Here is a 15,332-nt window from a genome sequence, read left to right as displayed (position 1 = left end):
TAAGTCGCCCCCCCACCCAAACTATGACAAAAACCGCGACTTATAGTGCGAAAGTTACGGTAGTCATCATTTCAAAAAAGATCTCTATCATCAGGAAATGTAATAGATGCCAGTTTGCACTGCACAAATGTGCATGAGTAAAAGTAGTATTGCAGCTCCAAAGCCCGAGTAGGTTTGGCTTGGATGCAAAATTAATTTTTTGGGCAAAATGATCAAATTAGATGCACAGATGCCCGACTCTGGAACTTATTTAAAATAGTTTGCAGTATTTATATACAGTATGCATTACACTATATATGTATGAATTTTCAGTATATGCTTTTGTCTTGTATTTGTTTCCTATGCAGTACCCAGTGCACCTCCCCAGAACATCACCTTAGAGGTTGTGCTTTCCAGGGTAAGATATCTATTTTTCAAATATTTTCAACATTTTTTTAAAATATATTCCTGTTATATGTTTTTGTCCACCATGTCTTAAGGTCTTCACGTGCATAGGTATAGCTTCCATTTTCAATTTGAATCCCCCAAAACATGTAATGTGTTTTGGAGCCTCTGATGCAGGTCAGAAGAGAATTCATTCATAATAAATGGGACAAGGAAACATTTAAGCAATAAATACTTGATGCTAAGGCCAAACAATACAGAGAATTAACACCACCATCTATATGCTAAACATGCCAAGTTTGATTCATTTTACCTGTATATCATAATATACAAACAGAAACTTTATTTAAATTTCAGTGTGCACGTTGACAGATGCTTAAAACTGACATCAGCTTTTAATTAAATTTGCTGTAAACTACATAAACGATTAACATGATTTTACCGGCTGTGATTGATTATGTTTATTCTGACTTTACAAGTGTGACATTGGCATCAGTCAACCGTTTCCCTCTTGTGGAAAGACCTCATTTTACTGATTGATATCCACCGCAAATATGTTCACATGTTGGCATGCTCATACACTATTCACATTGATTCATGGGAATGTTGTTAAAAAAATAACATTCAGAGACAGAATCAGACATTAAAAAAAGGAATGTAATAATCATTCTGACAAACATAACTGGATCATGGACCCAAGGTCTTGCATCATGTATTTGTCCATAAGCTTTCAATTTGAAGACTAAAAATGCTATCCTGTTCTCAGCAACCATTAGATATACTAATTATTGTGATGCTAACCCCCGAGCTTCATGAGTTTGCTCATTGTGACTCCTGGATTCTGTGTGTGTGTGTAGAGTCAATGTGTTAAATTACTACATTTCGCCTCCTTCTACCTTTACATTTTATTTTCTAATTCAGCCGCTTGGTGATGAAATACTTTCTCCATATGGGAAAATGTCAGTCTTTATGGGGTCTTGCTCCCGGTCATCATAGTAACAAAATCCTTACTTGGCATTGTGGGTGAGCCGGGGTAAGCCATGATACAAAACCAACCCGCCACAATCCAAGTGATTTGCACCAGACTGCTAAGAATGGAAGCTACATGTACTATAATTCACTATCATTTGTGTATTTTGACATTGTTACTCCTTTGCATAAGAGAGTAAGTCTAATTTAAAAACTTAAATGGCCTTCCTCCCGAACTGTATAATTTTTCCTGACATATATTTAGTCCACGCAATTTACCATCGGAGAATACGAAAAATGATTCCAAATATAATGTGGACGGCTCATAATTCATGTCCATAAAGAGGTGGTTCAGACTGTCTGTGGAGAGCTGACCTCATTTAGTTTCTGTCTGCTAACGTTCCTGAATGTGATTGATATTTCTCTGCTTAAAGGCCTGATCGATGCATGATGTCAGAGCTGCAGTTTGATGTCAAGAAACAGTGAATGGACTTTTCTTTTCAAAAGACTGAGTTCAGATCAAGAATAGCAGCACTGTTGTTTTGATCAGTCATGATCGTTCAAATTATTTTATTTGTTTTTTTATGTGTTGCAAATGTTTAAATTATTTATTTATTTATTTATTTATTTATTTATTTCGCTGATTAAACACTAAAACACATTATTCTCATTGTGTTTTCATACATAAATCATATTTAGAACCTAAATGGGTTTTTTTTTCGGAATAGTCAGGGCCAACTCTTCTTTCAGTCAGTGTCCCAGCTGGCTACAGTATATTTGAGCTACAAGCATCCCTGCTCATGCATGCGGGCGATGTGGCTATGAAAAGCTTTTGAAATGTGAATCAAAATGAACAGGGGATTTGCACACCTGTCCCAGCCTTAATAATGTACATGCACATGATGTGAACCAAATTTGGTATTTGTTTGTCTGGAGGCTTAGCAGATGTTGCCATGCTGTTGACAGAACAATGTCAGACATCAAAAGCTTCCAAATGTATTTTACCTATGTAGAGGGTAAAAGTAGAATAGTTTATGCTCATATTGGATTATCAAGTGGCACTTTATCCAGCAGAGTATAGAGGAAGATGAAAAGATGACATTTCTTATGAATTTAGACTAAGCATCTGGGGGTGAATGAGGTACACCTGTTGTTCCTAAAGGCTCCAGATGTTGTAGGGTTGTGTCTTGGTTGACAAGCCAGAGACAACATCAAGTCATCAGGCATCAGGGGTAGTGTCTCTGGACTGTTAGACAGAGATGGTGGTCAACCTATTTTAAGAAGGAGAACTAGAGGGTGTGTTTGAAATTTATGGTATCACACCCATCAGCCCCTCTTGCAAGGTCTATTCAAGGGTTCTTGAAAGGAGGTTCCATTTTTGAAGTCACTTCGCCGATTCAGAAGATCCATGTGGTTTTCGTCCAGGATTAGTGGACAAGCTGCCGGCACTCAGAAATATCTTGGAGTTGGCCCTGGAGTTTGCCCAACCAGTCTACATGTGCTTTGTGTGCTTGGAGAAAGTTTTCACTTGTTTTTTTAAAGCGCTTGTTGTCTTCTTCCCATTTAATTCCCATAGTAATGTGTAAGTGAAATTTATTGGTTAACTAATCATTGCAATCCAGTGTATCTTGCTCCACTCTTTAGTTAGCTACAATGCTAGGGTTTGTATCACAATGGACGGGTGCAACAAAGTGTGAGAGTAAAGATCAATTCTTGACCGAAATTACAAAAACAACAACCATAAATGTGAAGCGGAAAATACAAATTCAAAGTGTATTCACTAAAACCCGTGCTATGGAAAGAGACGGTGACGCACAATCGCAGAATTTTAACCTGAATGTTTTTACACTCTTGAAGAAAGTCAGACTATTGAGAGATAACCAACACGAACTCCACACCATATTTAATCAGGACACAGCTGAAAATAATTTCAATTATATGCATTCTGTATCAGTGGTGTGTTTTCCACTGTGCTGTGGCTCAACTAAACACGCAACATCAGACAGGATTCAAGTCCAACTGAGAAAAATGCAGCAATATTGGTTGGACTCAGTCAGTTGTTAGCAAACTTTGAATCCCCCTGCTGTTTAAAAGTTGGCCCAATCAAACCAGCTTCTCACAAATCAATTTCCAAAACTGCCGTTCCCAAAGGTCAGTTGAGCATGACTGTCAAAGGGGCTGCTTTTGTTGTATGCTTGGGTGATTATGTCCTTGTATGTGTATTTGCTTTGAATTCTCTTAGGTGTCCAGGCTAGGTATTTTTCTGTCTGGACTTTTGTAGGCTCGAGATCTGGATGGAATTCTGAAAACATTTACTGTACTATTAATTTAACACTTTTATTTACTTTACTTACTCAACTTTTATTACCAAGCAGAAGCAGTTTAATCAGTTTCCTGCTGATTCTTTGTGAGATTAAAACAAATTTAAGTAGTAACTAATGGAACAGCAAAACATCCTACTGAAATTACTTTTATTAAATTACGTTATTTTAGTTTTACTACCTCAAATATTTTATCACTAACTTTTTTTTATGCTTCATGTTGCCCTATTGGACCCCCCCAAAATAACCCTTATTTGGCCTGCAATTTCTTCTTTCCTCCATCATCGAGAGAAACCGGGTTGATATCTTTTTTTTTTTTTTTTTTTTTTTTTTAAACACAGATTGCATGATGTCACTTCTGTCCCTATTAAGTTTCAGTTTAATCTGAATCATATCATGGTACGACTGGAGGTCCATGATCAAAATCCATCACAATGATTTCCAGTGAATTTTCCTGCTCCTTATGTATTTGTGGCTGCACCTCCAGATCAACTGTAAGTGTCCCTGACAGCATTCCTAGCCATCCTCAAACGCTGGTCCGATTTGGGCCTTTTCAAACTGTTTCAAAATTCTTTGTTTTTGTCAACAATATATTTGTACACTACTGGCCGTTCTTAGGCCATGAAAAATATAAAGCACTAATTGTATATTGCATTAGGTGTTTTTAAGGTCACAAGGGTTAGCCTAATCTTATGTTGTAATTGCATGTTATTACTACAGTAGTATTGTACCTCAATAACTGGCTTTTCAAACGTCTTGTCAGATTGTCTGTTTTTTCAAGTCATGTTTTCTGAGCACCAAACATCCTAGAGATTAAAAATGTAGTTTTCTTTTTGTTTTGTTGTTGTTTGAGTGCTGGGGGGACCTCCCGCATTTGCTGCAACTCTCTGCTTTGCAGAGGTTTCAATGTTTTGTGGTGTGTCTTCAAATGTTTCTTCAAATCAGAAGTCTTTGAAGCCAGATAACGTTTTGTAACAACCAGACTGTAAAACCAACAGCAATACTTTCCTCTTTAGCTGAGACCAGCTCAAAATAGTGACTGTATTTTTAGTTTATAAACATGAATCTCTTGTCTTTCTCCATTGTGAATGTTGCTGGATGAATGGTACACATGAGTTGTCAACATACTGAAAATGTGACTTAACGCATACGCAATGTTACTTGTCAACACGGAAGAAGTAAGCGCTTGTTAATTTTTGTTAACATTGTTAATTTTCAGTTTATAGGTAATATAAACTGAAAATTAACAATCTTTTTTTTTATGAAGGAAAATGATAAACACAGTAAATACAGTAAGTGACTTATACAAGTATGATCTATCAGATGACTAGTATTAAGAACCTTTTAGATTTCTTTTTACCAAAAAAGTAAAACCTTATTCAGGTGTTTCATTACTCAGTTCACTGTTCATGAGTGGGTGACAGAATGCATTAGTTCTTCTGCCTGCCAGCCAGTACAGTCCCTGCTTGAACTGAACTGAGAAACAAAAACTTTCATGGAATAACTCCATTCCATATGTTTACTCTAAAGATTTGTTTGTTTGAATGAATCAATCAAGGATGTCACAACACTAATTTGCAAGTCTGTTTGTAACCATTGGAGCTCAAATCTTGATATAAATCCTCATGAAAATTGAGGTCCAAATGAAACTAAGAAAAAAAGAGGCTATAGGAATAATGAGCAGCAGCTGCAGCCAAAATAGGAAGGCATTAAAGAATGTGTAGAAGCAATAATAGCTGCAGCTATAATAAATTAATGTGCATCCCGGGTGACAATAACCAGCTTGTAGGGTTGAGCAGCGGTTGCATTGCAGTTGTACAACTTGTTTGCCGAATGACTGCCAACAAAATATATAGAAGTAGGAACATTGGTGAAGCAAGTGTGGCAGCAGCCCTATCATATTGGAAACTTACCACATATCATTTAATAAGCACCAACGAGGGCTGTTAAAAAAATTGCTTTTTACAGTGATTATGATGACACTCTGTAGACCACGTGTCAAACTCAAGACCCGGGGACCAGATACAGCCCACCACATCATTTTATGTGGCCCGCGAAGAGAAACTGTGCATCAAATTTGTGTGTCATTCCTAGAATTGCCAATTGTCTTCACTTTTAATATATTTTTTTAAATATTTGACCAGTTTTTACTCGTCTGATTTGAAAACGAGTTATTTGTCAGTTTTTTTGTAGCTTTTACCGTATATAATATGAGGTGCTCAAGCATTTATTTGGGTTGACAGTCATAATGGCCCTCCGAAAGAAGCTACAATGCAGCCCGGGAAAAAAATTTGTTTGACACCCCAAAACGTACAATAGAAAATAGTTTCTTCTCTTCTATAAAATCTGGCAAACTTTATTATTAAACCTCGACATCAACCAAAGATCAAACCAAATTGTAATTATGTACTTTTATTGATACATTATCTCGAAAGTGATAGTGGGCAAAACAAATACTTCAAATGTATGAATTATTTGAAAACTGACACTTTTTACGTCTGCATATGCTTAAAATAGGGAATAGTCTTAATTTATTTTTGTCGAAAAATGGGTCAACTTATATTGTCATCATAAGTGGAATAATTTCAAATCTGTATGGGTTCCTTTCACACTGGACTACGCACCACCCCTCTATGATACCTCATTTAAAATCTGTAAGGTAGTTTTCACAAAAAAATGCATAAACAATACTGTTTATTACTGTAATGGCTGAATACCAATTAACAAGCAGACTTTTTTAAATTCATGTTTTTGGTTAAATCCAATCCGATAATGTAATGTTTATTGTTCAATATTTCCAAAACTGAGTTAACACCTTCTCACTGGAGACTTTTGGTCTCTAAATAAAGAGGCTATTCATTCTCCTTCATGGATGGTTTGCCACTGTGTCCCTCTGTCGGAGTTGTTCCAACATGTATTTAACTTCTGTATTGTTTCCATGGAGACCACACATCCAACTGTGTGCTGTCAAAGTGACTAATTAGTTAATGAAGCGCACAGTGATGCCAGGCCTGAGGAAGGGAGGTGAGCGAGAAGAGGAAAAGACCCAATATGGAGCTATTTGGCAAACAGCATCCTCTCATCTCGACTGTTCCCCCTCCCCCTCCATAATCAGTTCTGCTGTAATCAATTAGCAGGGTGAGGAGACGCATGGGGAACAGGTGCACACTAAATGTCAATGAATTCCTCGGTGGCCCATGTCACTATAACATTGGTAGATTGTTTAACTGTACTGCAATTCACCCTGGAACTTCAACTTTTTTCAGTACATTGTATCAACAGATTTGGGCAGAGGCAGCATTTTGTGCAGCATGTGGCCACTTTACTTCTACCACAAGAGTGCAAAAGCAATTATGAGAAATTCCATTGTTTACATGAAACCAAAATAAACTAAAATTAATTGTAAATGAGGCGGCTCAGTGGCGCACTGGGTAGCACATCCGCCTCACAGTTAGAAGGGTTTTTGTTGGTATACGATTGGTTTAAAGAAAGGGGTTTAAGAAATGGCAATTCAGAGGACTTTCAACCCAACATTGACCAAGGAGTGCCATCTAGAGCAGTCAAAAATACTGATTCATGAGGCAAATTCATTAGTTTTAAGTACAAATTAGGTTATATTGTTCGGATAAAAGGATGAAATTTGCTTTATGAACCAGTTGTAGGCGGCTCGGTGGAGCACTGGGTAGCACGTCCGCCTCACAGTTAGGAGGGTGCGGGTTCGATTCCAACTCCGGCCCTCCCTCTGTGGCGTTTGCATGTTTTCCCCCAAGCCCACGTGGGTTTTCTCCGGGCACTCCGGTTTCCTCCCACATCCCAAAGACATGCTTGGTAGGCCGATTGAGCACTCCAAATTGCCCCTAGGTGTGAGTGCGAGTGCGGATGGTTGTCCGTCTCTGTGTGCCCTGCAATTGGCTGGCAACCAGTTCAGGGTGTCCCCCGCCTGCTGCCCGATGACAGCTGGGATAGGCTCCAGCACGCCCGCGACCCCCGTGGGGACAAAGCGGTTCAGAAAATGAATGAATGAATGAATAATTGTAAATGTGTGTTTAATTAGTTTTTCTTTAATCAATAAATAAAGTACTTGTAAGTACTTGAAATAATTGTGTAATCCACCCCACCAAGATCATCAGCTCAAACAATTCTCATAAGTATATTTGATTGGCTGTCGTTCAAATTAAGAGGTCATGTGTTTGGAAGATCTGATCTTCAGGGCTGCTCACACCCTAACGGAAATGTCAATTTAATGAAAGTATTCAGTAGTATAAGATATTGAACATAATCAACCTTCATTATTCCACTTCAAAACCTTAATTGGAACAGGAATATAACACAATATCATGTTCGAGGCAGTAAATTAGTAAATGTTTTTTAAGTGTCTTGTATGAATAGTTTACAATGAGTAATATTAATCACCACTTTTTAGGTTTGTCGCGTTAGTCCTCACTACTCCTACCATTACTGTTACTCTTACGACAACTGTTACTACTACTATTACGTAATACTACTACTACTACTACTACTACTACTACTACTACTAGAAATATGAATAACAATCAGAAAAAGAATGATGATGCTTACTTGGATTTATATAGTGGCTCTGTACATTTGTGCATTGTATGTGTGTGTGTGTGCATTTGTTTGTGTATGTGAGTGTGTGCGTTTGTGGATGTCTGTCCGTGCGTTTGTATGTCATCCATTGTTGAGTAACTGGAGCTGTGGCAATAAGGTGGTCCTTTCCTGTTGTGACGATCATCCTTGAGCCATGATGAGGAGGTGAAAAAGAAGTCACGTCAAGGTGAAAAAGGAGTGCTTATCAAGCCTTTTATCAGGTACAACGGATTCGTGCTGACTTAGTGGGATATGGCTTCAGCTATTGCTAAAACGAATTTGTGTGTGAATGGTGAGTGCATGGGGAACAACTTCTAGATGCCATTGAAGTAATTCTGGTCCACCATCAGGAGGGGTTGCAGTGCATCATCATCAACACTGTTTATAATTGAGGTCAGTTGCTGTTGACCTTGACTCGGGATGTTACTGACATTCTTACCAGTGAGAGGTCTGGGAACCCTGAGGTGGGCTCACTTAATTACGGGGTTCAGATCATTTACATAGTTAAAAAGCTTGGTGGCAGATCTCTAGGCGTGAGTGAGACCCGCTCAGAGTTCCTAATGGTGTTTTGAGCCACCCTTGTTTGACATACCTCTGCAACACTGAGGAATTTGAGGACAGTGCCTCTGGATTGGCAAAGCAGGGTGGTGATCCAACATTTTAAGGCACATCTTTGACCCTCCTTTCTAAACCTTTGCACTTATTGCATCATTCCGCTTCACGTGATTATGATGGACCCTTGCCCAACCAGTGTCAGAGTTTGGTCTAAATTGCCATCCTGCGCCACTCCATCATGGATTATGTTCATAAACTACAAGGACAATCTCTACGTGCAGCCAAAGCATTGAGGTGGTCCATTCAGGTGGCTGCAGTGTTACGACTGGTTTCTGCAGATGATGGGCTTCTGTTAGCTTCATCAAGCTCCAATCTTTAACACTTGCTGGAGCAGTTCAACTGTGAAGGAACTGGGATGAAAATCAGCACTTCCAAATCTGAGGCCATGTACTCAGTTTGAAAATCAGTTTGAGATCATTACCCAAATGGAGGTGTTCATGTAGGAATTTAGAAATTTAATCATGACTAAGGCAAAAATGGAACTTGAGATCGAAAGGCAGATAAGTGCAGATTCTGCAATGATACAGACTCTGTATTAGTATGTCAGGGTGAAGAAGGAGCTAAATCCAAAGGCAAAGCACTTTAGTGAGCAATATAAATTCCTGCCTTCACCTATGCTACAAGCTGTGGGTAATGACTGTAAATGACAAAATCACTAATACAAGCAGCTGAAATTAGTTTTATCCACACAGATGAAGTAAGATGCTCATTCAGCCTGTACCGCTGCATTGAGAGAAGCCAGATGAGGTGGATCTAATTAAGATGTTTCTTGGGCATCTCACTAGTTAAGTGTTTTGGCCAAGTTCCACGGGAAGTAGGCCTGAAGAAGACCCGGGACATCACGCAGTGTGTGAAAAGTTACAGTAATAATGTCATCTGGTGTGTGACCATATGCATCCCCAAAGTATGTATGCACAGAAAAAAACAGACGTCACTCACAATGTAATACATTTTTAGACGTGAACGTGGGCCAGCTCAATTTAATATACATGTTCTGCACTCTGGGTGGCATGGCTCTGGTGTTCGAGTTTTTTAACAATCGTCCTAACACAAATTCCATTACCTGTGTCAGATTTCCAAATGAAACGGTAGATAGAGGCTTGCAGACGGCGGGTGGCTCTTCACCTGCACGTCTTATTCCTCTCACTCCTCTAATTTTCACTCAATGTAGAAACTCCATTGTCCTCCACATTAACAGCTTACTTGTGGCTTATTTCTACTGCTCAGGCTGAGTGGAAAGTAACTACAGAAGTGATAGGTTTCTTTTGTGAAAGTGTGGCCAGGCAGTTGCAGAATAGTGCAAAGAATTGCACCAGTAGCAATAACATGTCTTGTTTTGCAAGTAGTGTGTTCATCATTTGAAAACTGAGGCTAAGTAGTGAGATGCAAAAAAAGAGTGCTGGGCACTGAAAATGTGTTATAAAACTTCTAATTCAGTGTTAAGCGTGGTTTGTTTTGCAAACTTTGAGACAGTTTTTGATCGATATGAACAGTTTTAGAAATTGTGCCACAAGAATCACTATTGGAGTTTAACCATTCAGAAAAAAATACTAATACATTTTGTAATCCATTAGTCTTCATTAATTAGTGCGGCAGCCAATGCGTATGGGATGGCTGATAGCAGCTGTCTCAAAGCATTGCACACTTGGGTCCTGGCAAACATCTGTTATTCGTGTGTGTGTGTGTGTGTGTGTGTGTGTTTATCTGTGTGTGTGCGCGTGCATGCGTGCTTGCGTGTGTGCGTGCGTGCTTGCGTGCATGCTTGCGTGCGTGCTTGTGTGCGTGCGTGTATTTGTCCTGGTAGGTCGAGGTGCATTGTTAACATGCAAATAAAGCAATTAGCATTCACCCAACATCCAACAATACAAACATCCACATACTACAAAGATAAACACACATTATGTAAAAGGTAAAACGACTACTGCCTCAAACTGGACTGATTTAAAAACAAACAATACTGTACTGGTGCATTAGAATAGTAAATTACAAGTTGAAATGGATTTTATTTTACTAGGGTGTGTCGTCCAATTTTTGGAAACACAACAGTTCTTGATCACTTAATTGTTCCCCAGTCACAGTTCATGTTTTATATGATTTTTCAGAGCATAAAAGTATCATGGCAGCCACCTCCACGCAACGCACAAAATGGCATCATCAGCGCTTACAAGATCAAATACAGGAAGACCGGTCGCCGTGGAGACCAGGAAGCCATTGAACCAAACAACCTTTGGTATCTTTTCACAGGTGAGAATCGAGCCATCTTGTGCACGTTCTCAAATTAAAGGAAAGGTAGTGGAAAGTTAATGAAATTGGAGGAGTTTGAAGTGGTTGGAGGCATTATAGGCTTTCGCGTATGAGTCTGTAACAATGAATGCTAAGGAACTCTTTAATACAAAACATTTATCAGCCTCAGGCTTTTTAAAAATCTAAATGAGTTCACATTGTGCTTTTCACTCCTTTTGGTTTTCTCTTATTTTCTCATCTGAAGTATAAATTCATTTTGCACATACAGTATGGATAGTGTTTGTGTGGCTGTATTTTTCATTCTGCCACAAGCTATTTTGCCAATGTAGATTTGCAGGATTTAAATGAAACCGATCTTCCTTTTCATTATTGTTTTTTACTGAGGTTATCTTCTTAATGTTAGCTCATTTCCCAGAGTCAGGATTGTCAGTATGTTTGTTTGTGTGTGTGTGTGTGTGTGTGTGTGTGTGTGTGTGTGTGTGTGTGTGTGTGTGTGTGTGTGTGCGTGCGTATGTGTGAGTGAGTGTGTGTGTGTGTGTGTGTGTGTGTGTTTGTGTGTGTGTGTGTTTGTGTGTGTGTGTGTGTGTGTGTGTGTGCGTGTGTGTGCGTGCGTGCATGTGTTTGTGTGTGGGTGTGTTAATGTGGGTGAGCTGTATATGTCTATGTCTGGTGGTCGTCTGCAATAATCTCACCAAGAAAATCTGAATAAATCTTTACTGTATTAACACAAATTTTATTCATGTCCAATCTGTGCACAAATCATTCATAGGTAGCAAAGGTCATTCCTTGCCTCAGTCAATAACAAAAAAATGACAGATATAGCTGAGATTAACGTTATTATTTTTCAGTGGAAAGGTGTTTCCCACTTCAGACAAACATAAGTATCTCTTCAAATCGTAGACTGAATATATAACGATGAATCACATAAAAAGTCACATGAAAGTCAATGGCAAGCAGTCGTTGAGAGGAACGTGCATTGAACAAGAATTATTTTATTCTGCATTTTTTCATGATAACTGATAGGACATTAATTGCTTATCTTTGAGTATTTCTTGTCAACCATTAAGATTAAACTGCAGTCAAAGCAGAGAAAAGGTGGAGGATCATCTAGAAAGGTGGAGGCATGCAGTAGAAAGGAAGTGAATGAAGATTGGCAGAAGTACGACAGTGAATGAGCATGAATGAGATGATTTGGAGGCGGAAGAGTGAGGCTACTAGGAAGAGGTGTTAAAGTTGGAAAACTTTTAACGGTTAGTGCGGTAAGGAGGTGAAGAAACAAATCCAAGCGTGTTGGAATGGGTGCAGGAAAGTATCTGGTCTGTTTTGTGAAACAAGAGTCTTTGATAAGATGAAGAGGAACGTTCTATAAAACATTGGTGAAACTGGCCGTGATGCACCGATTAGAGATAGTCACACTGAAAACACAATACAGCTGGAACTGGCGGAAATTAAGACGTTTGGGTTTTGTTTAAGAGTGACCAAATTGGAAAGGATTAGGAATTAGCTAGTCAGAAGGACATCTGAGGTCAGATGTTTTGAGGCCAAAGTTTGTAGAGATTTGAAGCTGAGAAGTTTGGACACAAACCTTTCAAGAAGAAACTCGTGATCGGTTTTTAAAATGAAATGCACATATAAAATGTCTGTGACTTTTAGGAATTTATTTTCAAACAATCTCCTTTTCCCCTCCAGGTCTGGATAAGGGCAGTCAGTACAGTTTCCAGATCGCAGCCATGACGACAAATGGAACAGGTCCACCCAGTGAGTGGTATACAGCTGAGACACCCGAGAATGATTTAGATGGTGAGAAATCACAGAGCCAATATGTGTGTGTGTGTGTGTGTGTGTGTGCGTGTGTGTGTGTGCGTGCGTGCGTGCGTGCGTGCGTGTGACTATTTGGGTTTGTGTGAGTCCAGTGATCTGTGAAACAACATGTAAATACCTCCACTATCCCAACATACTCATAAATATTTAAGCAGTTTAAAGGGCAAGACACATGAATAGATGGAAGTTTTACTTGGGAGGGAAGGGAGATGAGTGAAAAGGAGAGTAGAAATACAATCCAATTCTACATAGTATTAATGAGTTTCATAAATGATGTACGAAGAGGGGGTGTAGATGTTTTGTAAAAGAAAAATGTGATCCCAAAAGAGTTATACTTAAGAAATTGACTATATGTAAACAAAATTGCCTCTCTGGGTAGAATGTGACTGTTGCGCTTCTTTACAAATATATATTTTTTTATTTAGGCCTAAGTATTACTTGTGTTATTGAATTTGAGAGAATGAGCTAAGTGAGGATAACGAGACCATGCGAGCACAATTTAAAAAAATAAAAGCAGACAAAGAACACACAGGAACCCCAAACATTTCTTCTTTTTGGGGTGATAATTTGCTATTTGTGTTGTTTACAGAGAGTCAGGTTCCAGACCAGCCCAGCTCTCTGCATGTTAGGCCACTTCCCAACAGCATCATCATGTCATGGACTCCTCCCCTCAGTCCCAGCATTCTGGTTCGTGGTTACATCATCGGCTATGGGGTTGGAAGTCCCTATGCGGAGACGGTCCGAGTGGACAGCAAGCAGAGATATTACTCCATTGAAAACTTAGGTGAGAAGAGAGGAGAGTGACACACCTCCTGAACAAGTCTTTTTCAATGTAGGAGCTTTAGTTTTTCTCCCCTGTATCCTTCTCTATTTAAAATGTATGCACAAAGAGTAATACAAAATGTGTTTTATTTCTTTAAATTCACACATTATTATGCTGTATTATATTCATTTTTAACCATGACTAGTTTAGTAAGTATAACTTTACTTCATACTGCAGGAGGTGAAATACAATTAATATTTTTTTTTTATTCCAATCTTTTTATGTACATGTTAAAGTTACAAATTTGCTTCTCTTCAGTTCTCTCAACACCGTCAACTATCTCTGTCCCAAAATCTCCCACATTGTTAGTCGTCTTTATGGTACAGAAATTATATTTTGTAATGTTTTTGTGTTTTTAATGTTTAATGTTTTTTTTCTCTTCATTTCAATCAACAGCAATATACAATATATCTAGCCCAGTCTATGAATAATATTTATGAAACCGCTGTGGATTTGCTTGATTTTGTTAACTAAAGCCCTTGATGCCATGATGAAAACCACAGAGAACATCAGTAAAATGCAACGTTTAATACATTACAAATTTAATACATTATTTTACAATTTAGCGTTAGCGTAGAAATATTAGCTTGCAGTAGCATCTTTGACAGTATTTGCCTGCAAGGTTCCATAAGGCTTAACCTTGTGGGATATATCACTTTGATGAGCTTGTTTTTCTTTTTCTTTGGAGTTCTCAGTGACACCATGCATCGGCATATATCCTTGTGCGTGTGCCCATATGTGTTTGTTTGTTATAGCAATTATGTGCACTGTGATGCAAGGCATCTATAAAAGAAACAACAAAGAGACGCTCCGAGATGGTTGGGCGTTTTCTTTTGTCTTTGCATTCCTAATCCTTTTCTCAATTTCTTTTGTTGTATAAACACACAAGTAATTGCTTATTTTAATGATTAAACGCATCAGCAACAAGACCTACTTATCAACAGCAAATATTTAATCAACAATATTTTTTCACTCCTCCCATAAATCAACCTGCTTGTGCCAAGAAGTGCCAATATTGACATAGCAGCCTAGTGTGTTGTAAATTAATTGTGATGATGAAATAACTTATTCCATTCTAATCAATAATTTAGAAGAATTTAATAAGAGAGCTGCTTGAGGTGGAAATCATCTCTTCCTTTGCATGCAACAAGCAATTTGCATGGCAAAAAGACGTTAACAAATTGTGTGAATGTGTTTACGCAGATGCAAATTCCCATCTCGGGTCTCTAATGGAACGGTAATGAAAGAGTCATATTGCATGCACAGGGTGGATGGAGTCTGCATACAGTATGTACATGGCATTTATAATTCATGGTGATCATTAATGTGCGCAGTGAAGTGTTTGGGGAGCAGAGAGGGTGTTTGTTTAACTGATGCAAGTGTTGGACGCTTAAGAGAGAACATGCAGCATCATCACTTTGTGAGAATGGCTCCATAATAAGGCACTGCTTGACAATTACGTGCTCCTATCGTAATATGCTTCTGCTGCCATCTCTCAGATGGACTGAGTAAAGGGAAAGCTTTAAACATGTCATGTTTCAAATAAA

At 38.5% G+C, this 15,332-nt stretch overlaps 1 protein-coding gene across 1 annotated transcript in view; it reads left to right on the top strand.

Annotated features, from left to right (window-relative positions):
- Positions 1-15,332, top strand: part of dcc (DCC netrin 1 receptor) — a 212,975-nt gene that overhangs the window by 139,388 nt on the left and 58,255 nt on the right. The window contains exons 12-15 of the mRNA XM_085926817.1: positions 348-397; positions 11,000-11,141; positions 12,831-12,941; positions 13,552-13,746. Of these exons, the coding sequence (XP_085782943.1) occupies positions 348-397; positions 11,000-11,141; positions 12,831-12,941; positions 13,552-13,746 (498 nt within the window). The remainder of the gene's footprint in view (positions 1-347; positions 398-10,999; positions 11,142-12,830; positions 12,942-13,551; positions 13,747-15,332) is intronic.

Source organism: Syngnathus leptorhynchus, chromosome 12 (assembly GCF_054491065.1).
Source record: "Syngnathus leptorhynchus isolate UIUO chromosome 12, UIUO_Slep, whole genome shotgun sequence".
Taxonomy (NCBI): domain Eukaryota; kingdom Metazoa; phylum Chordata; class Actinopteri; order Syngnathiformes; family Syngnathidae; genus Syngnathus; species Syngnathus leptorhynchus.
Note: the sequence above shows the minus strand (reverse complement) of the source record. Positions and strands in the feature narration are given on the sequence as shown.